We start from the raw sequence: 12644 nt of genomic DNA, 5'->3' as shown, positions 1-12644 counted from the left end.
TTCTGTCCGCACCGCGGAGAAGGAAGGGGAAATTGGGGGTGGGGGGAGGAAACCCGGATCAGACCCCAGACCCCTCCCCCCACTGGAGCCCAGGGCGTCTGCCCTGTTGGGCCAAGGAAGACTTTGTGAGATCCCTGAGGGCCCCGGGAGGAGCGGGCTGGGAGCAGCAGGAGAGGGCTGGGGGCTCACCGTTTCCCCATCCGTCCGTCTGCCAGTGCCCCAGGCCACCACCCTCAGTCTAGAGTCTACCCTTCCTTCGAAGGGCTGTAGCACCCCTCTCTGGGAGAGGAGGAACGAGTGCTCCCCCTGGCTCCCTGCTCGCGTGGGCACACCCTGGAGTGCACGTCATCCTATGCCTGCGCCACCTGGCCCAGGTCCCAGCCACGGGGCACGCCGGGGCTCCGGAGCCCGCTTGGTCCTCCCACTGCACTGCTTTCCCCCCCACAGGCTCCTCCTCCATCCCCCCCTTCTCTCTTCCACCTCCTGACCCGGACCCCGTTTGATCTCAGCGTCAGAGGCAGCTGGGGTCTGTAGGGCCCACCTCGGATCACGCAGATGGCCTGGCTGGCAAAGCCCTGGCCCAGAAGAGCACGGGGCAACGGCTGGAGGGGAGAGCCTGGCCTGGAGAGGTGGGGCCAAGGGTGAGCTCCCTGGGCCCACAGGCTGAGGCTCAGGGGCCCCACCCAGTCTGGGCACTCTTGGGCCAGGGAAGGGGTTTGCGGAGGCCGTGGGGCCAGCCTCCAGCCTGCAGCCAGGGTCCTCCTGCAGCCAGCTCAGAAGGAAGGGGTTCCCCAGCCTGGAGGGTGGTGCACCAAGGGTTAGGCCGTCCCTCCTTTTGTCTAACTTAGCTCCAGCCTGCTGTCCCACTCCATGTCGGCCCAGCGCTGGAGAGGAACTGAGGGCCCTATGGAGTGGCAGGGGAGGCTCCCAGGTCTGGCACTTTTAAGAGGGTGTTCCTGGCTCCACTGGACTGAGGTCCTCAGCCTGGTGAGCTGGCATCAAGCAGGAAAGGGTGATGATCCCTGTGTTCAAAACGGCTCTTTGTTCCCTGGACTGGGTGGGTGAGCAGGAGGTGGGGTGGGGACCCTCTAGAAGCAGCAGAATCCAGCTTCTCTTTGTCTTCAGGGCACCCACCACCCTCAAGGTCTTCCCCTGTCCCGGGACCTCTTTGTCGCAGTGGGGTGCAGGCCCCACCACCTCCCACGGCTCCTGGGGCCAGAGCCCTGGCCTTGCCCTGTGCCAGGGGGCATGAAGCTGGGTTCGCTGGGCTCAGAAGCCCCCACTCTCTGAGCTGCTCCGGCTGTGGTAGCTGGGAGTGGGGGTCTGGGAGGGACTTCGCGTGCGGCTGCGGGTCCGACTGCGGCTGCTGTAGCTTCCGTGGCTGTGGCCGGGGCTGGGGCTGTGACTGGGGCTCCGGCTTGAGTAGTCGCTGCTCAGGCAGCTGGAGGAGGACGAGGGGCTGGGTCGGTAGTAGGGGATGGGACGCTTCCGGGCACTGCCGGGAGGGAAAAGCCAATTACAGGCCATTCGGGGCCCTGAGCTCTGCCAGTCCTGGGCCCTCACTCCGGCCCTGAGCCCATCCCCAGCAGTGGCCAGGACTTCCCTGCCTCAGTTTCCCCTGACCTCGGCCTTGGAATTCTCCCCGCCTCCACCCCTGCCCCCACAGGATTAGACAGGCAGTGGTTCCTAGCCAAGTTCACGTTGATCGCTTTGTTTTTCCTGCAGGGAAAGGGGACCAAGTCTCTGCTTGATCGAAGCAGGTGCTCGATAAATATTTGTTGAATAAACGAAACTTTTAAATACAGTCAACTCATATCAGCCAAGCTAAGCAGCAGCTTCTGTGCCTGGGAGGGTTTGTGAATACGGCTCAGTCCTGCATCTTTGTTCCCCAAAGAATTGAGGATTTTGGTTTTCAGGTCACTCAGAGGGAACAGGAGGCCGCTGGCCACTGCTGCTCAGGCCCAAGGCCCTGACCGAAGCCCACCAGCCCCCCACACCTTACTCCGCTACCTCCCCCTGGCCCGGAGTTAGTCTGAAGCCAGGAGACTGTGACCCAGAGGAAAGAAAATAGAGTTAAGGAGGCAACAGTGCCCCACTGCATGGGGTTAATTCTGAGAAAGAAAACAGGTATAAGTTAGTTGGCAGGGGAGGAGGAGGCAGCCTGGGAGCGGGCAAAAGAGGGTGCCAGGTGGAAGGCTTGAAGGTCTAGCTGTCTTAGGGCACCCTGCTTATGTGGGTATCTAGTGGAAGGGATAGCCGAAGCCTGGCGGGCTGGCCTCTAGCTCTGACAGGAGAACTGAAGCCCAGAGAGGCAGGCTTATCTCCTAAAGCAGCCCAGCAAGGCTGGAGCAGAGCCGGCCTCAGCATTTTGCCTGTGGCCCTTTACCCCGTGTCAGGGACCTGGGGCTGCACAGAGATTTCCACAAATGCAGACCATCCTCTCACCTGGAGACCCAGGCCCAGAGACCCCAGTCCTGATAGACTGTGTCTATCAGGGGGAGGGACTGGCTCCTCTCCCAACTGCCCGGGAGACCAGACTGCTGTTGCCCCCTCCTCCAAATTTCCCCCCAGGGTTGGGGGGCAGGGCGGGGGGGCTGGGAAATGAGCAGAAAGAGTTAGTGAGAAAAGGAGAGGCAGGCGGACAGCTGAACAGAGCCAGTCAGCTCACATGGGTATCTCCCCTGCGGCCTGTGGAGACGGGGTCCACCCGGCCCCCAGGCTGGCCACAGGCCACTCAGCAGGCTGGACCTTGAGATGAAGGAGAAAAGGAGAGAGACATCATTGCCAGGAGGTGAATGAGGGGCGGGAAGGAGGAGGGAGGGAGGGGCTCCAACAGGGATGGCTGGAATCTTCCAGAGCCGAACTCCTTGCCTGCTGCTATCCCCAGACCGAGTACCGTCCCCCGCCCCTCCTCCTGAGCCTGCCCCTGTCTTCGGGTCCCACACGCCCCCTCCATTTCCCTTCCCCAACCCCCACCTCCTCTCCTCCGGCGCCCCGCCCCTGCACCAGGTTCAGTGGGTGGGGGACCCCCGCGGTCCCCCGCGGCCCGGCCCCTGCCTACCTGGTGATGCGCCGCGGCTCCATGAAGCTGGGCGAGTCCCGGCGCCGCTTGCGGATGGGCGAGTAGCTGCGGGAGCGGCGCCGGGCGCGGGCGGCCTCGGCCTCGGCGTGCCTCGCGCGGCTCTCCGCGTCCTTGTCCCTGCGGGGACCGGCCCGGGGTGAGCGACGCGGCCCGGCCGCCCCCGGTCGGTCCCGCCGCCCCCGGCCGGTCCCGCCGCCGCCGCCACCCCTGGGCCCGCACTTACCGACCCAGGGTTTTCTTGGGCGACGGCGAGCGGCTGGGGCTGCGGGCCCTCTTCTCTGCCGAGCGCGAGCGGGATTTGGAGGCCGAGCGGCTGGAGCTCCAGGAGCGCGGGTGCGGGCCCGGGCTGCGCGACGAGCTCCTCCCCTCGGGCCCGCCGTGCCTGTCCGGGGACGGCGAGGAGCTGGCGGGCCGGGCGCGCGGGGCCCGCTCCTTGGCCCTGGAGGAGGGGGCACGGCGACAGGAGGGGGGACGCTCAGCTGGCAGAGAGTGGGCGCCGAGCAGGGGGGGGGGGCGGGTGACAGAAAAGGGAGTGAGGGGGCCCCCTCGAGGGGAAAGGTCTTGGGAGGGGAAGGGGTTCTATGGGGTTGGCGATGGGACGGTGGCGGTGTTGGGAGAGAGGCAGGCAGTGGGTTCCAGGAGGAGGGAGGGGGGCTCTGCTGGGGGAGAGGAAATCAGTGAGGAAGAGGCCTTTTCCGTGCCGTCGAGGGAGAGTGATCTTGGGGTTGGAGGGGCAAGTAAGAAAGGAGGGTTTGCTAGCGTGGGAACAGGGCCTGGATCTCAGCGGGGAGATGGGGGAGAGGTCTGCTTGAGGGAGAGGGGAGGGATGGGGCGCTCAGTGCGTGGGGAGGGAGGACCACCAAGGAGAGGAGATGGCTCCGTGGGGGGGAGTGTTCCCTCGGGGAGGGCAGTGCTCCGTTGGAGGAGGGTGATCCTCGGGGTGGGAGGAACTCGGTGCGTGGAGAATGACGGGGCCGAGGGCCTGGTGGGGAGAAGGGGCTAGCGGGTGGGTGGGGGGAGTGTTCAGTGCGGGGAGGGGAGAGGGCTCCGTGGGGGGAGAGTGTTCCGTCGGGGAGGGCGGCGCTCCCTCGGAGGAGGCCACGTAAGGGGTAGGGGCCCGGTGGGGAGTGGAGGCTGGGGGAGCAGGGCTCAGGCTCAGTGCGGGGAGGGGAGCCCCGGGCGGGTCCCAGGGGCCGAGCCCGCTCACCGTTTCCCGTGCCCGCCGTGGCCTCGCTCGGAGCCGGGCTCGGGCCCGGGGTCGGGGGCGCCGCCGCCCGAGTCGCTGCTGGAGCGGGCCCTGCTGAGCGAGCGCGACGAACCCCGGAGCGGCGCGGGCCGGGCGCGCCGGCGGCCCCTGCGGCGGGGCGCGGACGCCGAGGACCGCGATCGCCGCCTCCGCCGCCGCCGCCGCCGCCGCCTCGCCGCCCCGCCCGCCGCGCGGCCTCCTCTGCCCCGCGACGACGGCGCCGAGCGCGGGCTCGGGCTCTCCTTCCCCCGCGCGGGCGGCGTGGCTACGCCGGCCTCCGCCTGGTCGCGGGCCCTGGGTGAGGGCGAGCTGGGCTTCTGACGGGGAGAGAGGCAGAGAGGGCACGGAGCGGGGTGGAGAGGGGACGGGGAGGGGGCGACAGGGGCGGGCAGAGATGGGGCAGAGACGGAGAATCCGGGGGTGGGCAGACAGAGCCGAGCAGAGAGGAAAGAGACGGGGGAGAGGTTAGCGCAGCAGAGAGGAAGGAGAAGACAGACAGAGAGAGAGGACAGATCCAGAGGAGGAACGTGAGAGGGCGAAGGGGGAGAGAGAGGGCGGGTGGGGCGGGGGGAGAGAAGGAGAGGGAGCTTTCACCGGGCCCGGGCCGGGGGCCTGCCAGTCCCGGAGCATCGCACACACGGTTCCCCGCGCCTGCCCTGCCTCTGCCTCTCCTGAGTGTCCACCTTCTGGCCTCAACAGTGCAGCTCATGCAAGGTTCTCGGCATGCAAAACACAAGAGGGACGGAGCGGTGGGGGCGGGGGGGGGGCTGACAGGGAGGGGCATCCAGGACGGGCACGGGGGGGCTGGCATCGCCCCCCACCCTCGACGGGACGGAGGATCCCGGCAGAGAGAAGAGAGAGGGCGGGCACCGGGGAGGCCGGGCCAGGGCCAGCCCACCAGGCCAGGCCGCCCGGCGAGTGGGGGTGGGTCGGTGGGTGGGTGGAGGGGGGGGGGGCGCACACGGCACACAGATGGGGTGGGGGCGGGGCCGGACAACTGAACTCAAAACTGAACCGAAGAAAGGGAGGAAAAACAGAAATTAAAAAAAAACAAAACAAAACAAAATCCACAAATGTCATTAGATACCAAAAATCAAAAACAATGTCTGAACTCCTGGGGAACTGACATTTTTCTGTTAACATTTTTTTTCTTTGTTTTCCGACCCTGCAGAGATCTGTGGAGCTGTCAGTAGCACCCGACTGTCTTTCTGTTTCTCTCTTTTCTTTTCCTTTCTTTTTCTTTTTTTTTTTAAGTTCTGATTTTTTAAGTCCCTCTTGGTTAACGTCCACTTACCAATAAAGTGGCACTTCCTCCTTTAGTAGGTAAGATGTGTAAGAGAAGGGAAAAGTGTGGTAGCGTAAGTTCATCATTAGATTCACAAAAATGCAAGAGAGATAGAGAGAGAGAGAGAAAAACGCAACCACCCCATTCTAGGCCAAGAGGAGGCCACGCCGCCTCTGGAGGAAGGATCGGCAGCGCCCGGCTCCTTGGGCCTGTGCCCAGGGTCACCTCTGGAGCGACCGCTGGATAGAGATGTGGAATGTTTCTCCGAAAGTGGACTCAGGACACAAGGATCGGGCTACAGAAAACCAGAAAGGGCACTTGGTACTGTCAGAAGAGCCCTAGCTGGGAACCAGGGCTCTGAGAGCCTGCCACTACCGAACTCACTGAGTGACCCTGGCCAAGTCGCTTGCCCGTAATGGGCCTCAGTTTCCCATCCACAAAATGACAGGGCCAGACTTTGCTTCTGGCTGTCCCTTCCAGAGCAAATGTTCCAGGACTCCCTGACTCCCCTTGCCGTCCCCCTCCCTCCCCAGAACTGGCCCTTCTTCCTGTCCTTGGGCTTCCAGCCAGTAACAGTTGATTGTACTTGTCTGTGAGTCTCTCTGTCCCTCATTCCTCCCCATCGCTCAGTCACCAGCACCAGCTTGACTTTGAGCACCTTCAGGGCCAATCTGGTGTAGGAGTCAGCTTTGTAACCTGTTTTTGTTGGTTTTCTTTTGCTGTACCACACTGGAGCAGCATGTGGGATCTTAATTCCGCAACCAAGGATCGAACCCATACCCCCTGCATTGGAAGTGCAGGATCTTAACTACTTAACCAGGGAAGTCCCCTGTAACCTCAGTTTTTATCACAGAACTTGGCATCTAATAGGGCCTCGATACAATTTACCGAGGAAAGAAGACATGTCCTTTCACAGGCCAGGGCCCAACCAGGGAGTCCTGGGAAAGGGGCAGAGTCTGGTCCAAGCTCTTTTGGCAGCCTCTTAGGAGGAGAAAGCAAAACCAGCTGCCATGTCTCAGGGCACCTTGCTGCCAGGGACGGGAAGGAGTGTGGCTTCCTTGGTATGGCCCTGGGTACTTTCGGATGGGGGGTGTGTGGGGGGTTGGGGGTGTCAAGACTTCTCTGTGCAATCATGAACCCAAAGACCAAGAAGTCAGCCCCCCTCGGGGCAGGGCGTAGCTAGCTCGTGATTGGTGGCTGCAGCAGTCAGCGAACAGCCATAGCAGGGAGAGCAGCTGTTCAAAGCCCAATGGGCCATGAAGTCCTGGGAGAGCCTCTGTTTAGAGCAGAGGCAGGCATAGGCAGGCAGAGTGGATATCACTGGGGATTGGGGTGCCCCTTGAGCACCCTGACCTTCCTGATCACCAGCTCACCTCTGCTGGGAGAGATGGAGACTGGAGTGTTCAGCCATGGCCCCTCTGAAATGGCAGTCCATTCTCAGTAGACATCACCAGGAGACCCTCGTCTCTTCTAACACAGACCCCCTCCACCCCAGCGCCCAAGCTTCCAGAACTAGGTTCTGATTTCCAGCATCCTTTTCCTTCCAGAGGAGGCAAATGAGAAAGAAGTCTACAGGATCCTAACCACTGAGGTCCAGGCCCCTGAACCAGACCCCAGTGCGGATCTGGATGCCTTCCGCCTAGCATGTCTTGAAGTCCAAGCCCTTCCCCACTTCCCTCTCACCTCCATCAAGGCAAATAGTTGCCAGAGCTCAAGATGATATTAACTGGCATGGTGGAGCACCTTGGGACTAGCTCTGATTTGAGTTCACTACGAAACCTTAAGGAAGTGATCAACTCTGAGAACCTCAGTTTCTCTGTTGGTATGGTGGGGGATAAGTGGATCTCTGCTTGGTAGGCCTGTACAGGAGTTGAGAGGCTCTCTTCAGAGGTCAACTGACTCATGGTCCCTTTACAGATGGATAGGGTCAGAGCAGGTCAGGAAGGCCTGGGGCCCCATGAGGTATCACCCACATGCCCAGATGGAGGAGGACAGGAGGAAGGCTGTGTTGGACAGGGTGGATAGCACCTCCCTGGGTGCTTCTAGAGCCCGTCTCACCTTGATCCACCCATGCCTCCAGAAGCCCAGGAGAAAAAGTCACCCTGATCCTGCCAGAGGGTGAGCCTCATGTCCAGCTGGGCTCTCATTCTTCCCAGGAATCTAGGGACATCCAAGTCCAGACACCATGGAACTTCATAGCTGGACAGGACTGGTGGCCAAGGACCTCCAAAACATCTCCAGAAGCTTGCTCTTAGGGACTCCTGTCCCTTCCTGCCTCTTTCCCCTTCTTTCCCACAGCCTGGCTAATTCCTATCAGTCCTCTACCCGAGCTCAAGGCCGCTACCTCCAGGAAGCCTCTCTTGATCCTCACCCTGAGTTGGGTGCTCTCCTCTATGATCCCACAGATCCTTGTTCTTTCCCTTGGTGTGGACTGAGCCAGGCTGTGCCATGGGGTTATCATGACCAGCAGGAACTAGCTCCTCATCCATGGTTCATCTCTCCCCTCCCATCGTTCTGAGTGATCTTTGTTAGTCCTCCGGCCAGGCAGGTGGGGGCTGTGAACCCAGGTCTGCCTGTCTCTCCCTGGCACGGACACTCAGATGGGGCCAGGCATGGAGGAGGGTCAGTCTAGTGTGTGCATGCATGAATGAAGGGCCTCACCTGCCTCTGAGCCTTGCTCTCAGGAGCCTTTCTGCTCCTTGGTACCACTTGCTTCCTGGCATCCTTTGCTTATTATGTAAGACATTTTTGGGGGGAAAAACAAGAATAGCAAGGGAGGGGGTGCTCACCTGATCCTGGTATCCTTTAGCACAAGAACAAGTGAGGATCGGGAACCATTACCCCCTTTAACTCAGCATCTGAAAATCCCATTTCAGGAGCCCTGGTCACATCGGATACTCCTTGAAGGTGAGGCCTCCACTCTCCCATGAGGTTGGGACAGAATCTCCTCCAGCAGACCAACAGTGCTTTTTCCCTCCCTGAACAATTTCCTTCTCTGCCCTCCAGAACCACCCAGGAATGAGGGATGCTCTGGTTGGTGACCTCCCCAGGACCTACCTCTGGGGCCAACATGGGGGCGGAAAGGAGAGGATGAACAGGCAGTCTTTCTCCTGTCAAAAGCTCAGGATGGAGCCCCACTGAGGCCTCCCAAGAGCTGTGATATCAAACTTCTGCAGCGGCTCCCAGGTGGGACAGGAAACAGTGTCAAGGGCAGGTATGGGGAGGTGAGGTCCCTGAGGACCGACTCCTGATGTATATCCTTCGTGTGCCTGGATGAGCACTGAGCTGGGAGTCTCAGGTCCCAGGATCGAGGCGTAGTTCTGCCTCAGCATCTTGGGGGGACCCTGGCCCCTGCTGACTGTCCCTTCTGGATCATTTGCACTGGGGCACCACGTTTAGCTCAAATTTGGAAGAATGGAAGGATGCTGGGGGATTGAGGGAGCCCCAGTCTGGTTGGGTTATGGTCTAGGCAGCGGGCAGGTGAGCTGAGCGGTCATTCCCTCCATCTCTCAGATTGCCCCACAGAGACTCTGCTGAGCAGGCCACCCTCCTGAGTATTTCTGGTACCTGTTTCTGGCCAGCTCATGTTGCCCCTGCAGTTCAACTACCATTTAACACCCGAAAGATATAGCAGTGAGGCAGTTCAGCCTTGATGCCAGCTGCCACCCCAGAGTCTGTGGCTCCCTACTAAAGCTCCACCTGCCGCCAGGGCAGGACCCAAGGAGTCCAGCAGGCCCTGGAGGGTGGGACAGAGCTGTTTCCTCAGACCTGACCTCAGCCAAAACTTTTTCCAGGATCTGGAGGCCAACAGGCCCAGCACAGACCCCCTCCAACATTGCTTATTGCCCAGGGTGGCTCCGGGGATGGGCCAGGGTGAGGGGTCAGGGGCTTAACAGCTATTCCAGACAACAGAAATCAAACTGGCTCAACCGCAGCATACAATTCAGGAAGGGAACACAAACTCAGAATGCTAAACCACACAGAAATGCATTTGGACAACAAAATGAGAAAGAGAGAGGGCCGTGAGGGAGGGGCTGGGGGCGGGATGGAGAGGAAGAAGAAGGGGAAGGTGGGAAAGGAGGGTAGAATGAACCAGAAAAGCTGTCAGGGGTTGGGAGGTGGGAGGGTGGAAAGTCAAGAAAACTAAACGACAAACCAGGAAACACAGCTTTGCAGCTCATTTGGAGAAAATGCAAGTTACAAATGAGTAGTCACTAAAAGAAAGAAAGAAAATGGGAGGGGGGAGAAAAACCAACCAGAGCGAGATTGAGAGATTGAGAGAGAAAGAAAACCACATTCAAACCAAGCAGAGTGGCGGGGCTTATCTGGAGATGGGAGCGGCGCACAGCGGAGCCGGAATACCTACCTTCTCAGTGGTCAGGGACGGGAATGCAATAATAAAAGAGAAAAGAAGGTCTCCGCATTGGGAATGCAGAATCGGGGAAGACAGTGACGCTAAGCTGTGCTCCCCCTCTGAATCGGCACGGGGCAGCCTTGTGGGCTTTCGGTCTAGTCCCAGGGATGGGAGTGAGATCCTGCCCAGCCATTTCTGTTTGTTTTTTTTTTTTTAAACCCACACGCTCCAAGAGTCAACCTTTCCTTAACTCTTTAAACAACAGAAAACCTCCAGAGGGCATGCAGGAAGCAGCTGATGGGAACAGAACCACAGCACGGGTGAAGGAGGGGCTGGCAGCGTATGGGGAGAGAGGCCCAAGTCAGGGGGGAGAGGTGGTGAGGAAGAGACAGGAAGACACGCACATAGAGACAGACAGACCGAGAGACAGACAGACAGACATAGAGAGACAGAAACAAAAGCAACACAGACAGAAAGGGGAAGACAGAGGGGAAGGTGGACCCAGACGGAAGAGAAAAGCTGTTTAAACAAGGCCAATCAGAGTGGACTGATGGGGTGAAAGGGATCATGCATTTAAAAGGGAAGGCAACCACCGACTCAGTTTGGAGGACTGGCTCAGCCTCAACTCCACTTTACCCCTGGCTTCAGTATCATTTTAGCAAAATTCATCCCTCCTGTCTTCTGGCTTCATCCTGGAAGAAATGCCAAGATGTCCCTTCCTAGCCTGACTGTCCCCCTCCAGTTGTGGTCACTGCTCTTTCCTGGGGTAGGGTGGGAGGGGGAGCTGAGATGAGGCAGATTGGGGAGATCCATGGGCACCTTTTCTTGGGGTCACTCTAGGCCACCCATTAGATGATGAGACTTGAGCCCGAGGCAGAGGCCAGAGAGAGCCTGGGGGCCTTGCTCCTGATGTCCTCTGCCATCCTCACCAAACAGCGAGGCTTCCTTCAACACTTCGGATGCTAGGGGCAGGTGCTGCCAAGGCAGGTGGCCCTACTGCCTAAGGCTGCAAAGCCTGCAGCCTGTGTGTTGGGGAGGGCAGAGCTAGCAGGTATGTTCTTGGGGGGTGGAGGGAGGCGGGTGAGATGAGATGGAAGGACTTGTCCCATGAAGTCATCTTACTCGTCTGTCCCACGTAGCGTGCTTTGAGTCCCTCCCTTCCCTTTCTGAGCCTCACTGTTTATTTCCCCACATGTATGGGAACTGTGGGGGCGTGGGGCTCTGTGGGTCTCTGAGGCAGCAATCGTGTAGAACTGGGCCGTGTAGTGTTGGGCTCACCCATAGCCTGGTCTTGGTGTGGGCAGGCTCCCGTGCTGGGGAGCTGAGAGAGCTGGGAGCCGGCCTTGACGCCTGGTGGGATCCCCAGGGAGGGAAGCAGGAGCTGAGACACCCAGCAGCCACCTCCCACATCCTCCTCCTCTTGCTCAGGGCTCCTGGAGTGGGTTTTCTATTGACAGCCCTCCCACATCTTGGCTGTGCCTGGGAGTCTTGAGGTTAGAAGGCTGCGGCCTCCTCTTGGATGAACCTCTAAAAAGCGGTGTGACCTTGAGTTGGTCACTTGACCTCTCTGAGTTGCAGAGTGGGGCTCAGCTCTGCCCTGGGATGGGACAACTAAGATGTGTCGGGAGCTAGCACTCAGTCTAGCCCAGGATGGACTTCTTTTTTGCCTGAGAGTATCTGACTTTGCAACCCTCACCTGAATTAAACTCTATCATGTGTCTTCAGCTCCCTGCTCCAGGGCCTCCTAAGGATCTGAGACCTGGAAGGAAGTTCCATCTTATCCAAGATGGAACTGAGAAAGTTCAGGGCCCTGGGAAGCAATGGATAACCTCTTGCCTTCCCTGTGTCTCTCAGCTTCTCTCCAAGGTTCCTCATAGACTGAGATATGGACACACCATCTTTTGTTAATTTAAAAACTGAAGCAGTCCCAGCTTATGCCCTGAGGTGGAGGGGAGGGCTGGCTGGTGCCCAAGATTTGGCAGGAGTTGTTGGTACAGGAGTCTTTTTTTTTAAAAGAGTTATCTTCCCTTTTAAATCCTGATTACAAAGGAAAAAAATATAGATATGTATATGACTAATGTTCACTTGAGATTCAAAAACCATCTCTGCTTTAGAAGGAGCAATCCCCACAGTAACACACACAAAAGCAAAATTCTAGAACAACATAGAAGATAGAGGAAAAAAAAACCCCGAGAGATGTTTTGCATTTCTGTACGTTACAAAACGAAAAAAAGAAGGGAAATACAAAGAAAAACAAAATAACAGGAAAAATTACATAAACTTCCCCACCCTCTTCCCTTGCCAGCTAAACAAGAAATGGAATCACAGTATTACCACGTTTCAAATGGGAGGCTAAAAAAAAAACAAAAAAAAACATAGACGGGGTTAAAAAACGGTGAGCTTTTTCTTTTCCCATTCGTTTCTCTCTTTCTTTTTTCTTCTTTAAAGGTAGCATCCAAGAATACCACCCCACCCTCTGGTAATTTTTCCCAAAGACATTTTTGGTTACTGGCCAAAGTCTGTGACCCCAGAGCCCACCTCACCTCCCTGGAATGAGAACTCATGTCATTTCACTCCTCCGAAAGGATGTGCAGGCAAGAAGGGATGAGGTTCAGGTGAGAGACCTGGGATGTTCCGAAGTCCCAGACCTCCTAGGGCGCAAGGGGTAGAGAGGATC

The 12644-nt window shown here is 58.7% G+C and overlaps 1 protein-coding gene across 3 annotated transcripts in view; it reads right to left on the bottom strand.

Annotated features, from left to right (window-relative positions):
* Window positions 1–1179: 1179 nt before the first annotated feature.
* Window positions 1180–12644, bottom strand: part of SRRM3 (serine/arginine repetitive matrix 3) — a 52877-nt gene continuing 41412 nt past the window's right edge. For 2 of the 3 annotated variants that reach the window (XM_070460242.1, XM_070460243.1), the window contains 4 exons: window positions 4290–4645; window positions 3306–3521; window positions 3062–3199; window positions 1180–1495 (listed from right to left, as the gene is read on the bottom strand). In XM_070460242.1, coding sequence (XP_070316343.1) covers window positions 1270–1495; window positions 3062–3199; window positions 3306–3521; window positions 4290–4645 — 936 coding nt within the window. In that variant the 3' untranslated portion in view covers window positions 1180–1269. Of the gene's footprint in view, window positions 1496–2668; window positions 2749–3061; window positions 3200–3305; window positions 3522–4289; window positions 4646–12644 lie in introns of all 3 variants that reach the window. The other variant, XM_070460244.1, reaches the window with a different exon arrangement.

Source organism: Odocoileus virginianus, chromosome 33, assembly GCF_023699985.2.
Source record: "Odocoileus virginianus isolate 20LAN1187 ecotype Illinois chromosome 33, Ovbor_1.2, whole genome shotgun sequence".
NCBI lineage: Eukaryota > Metazoa > Chordata > Mammalia > Artiodactyla > Cervidae > Odocoileus > Odocoileus virginianus.
Note: the sequence above shows the minus strand (reverse complement) of the source record. Positions and strands in the feature narration are given on the sequence as shown.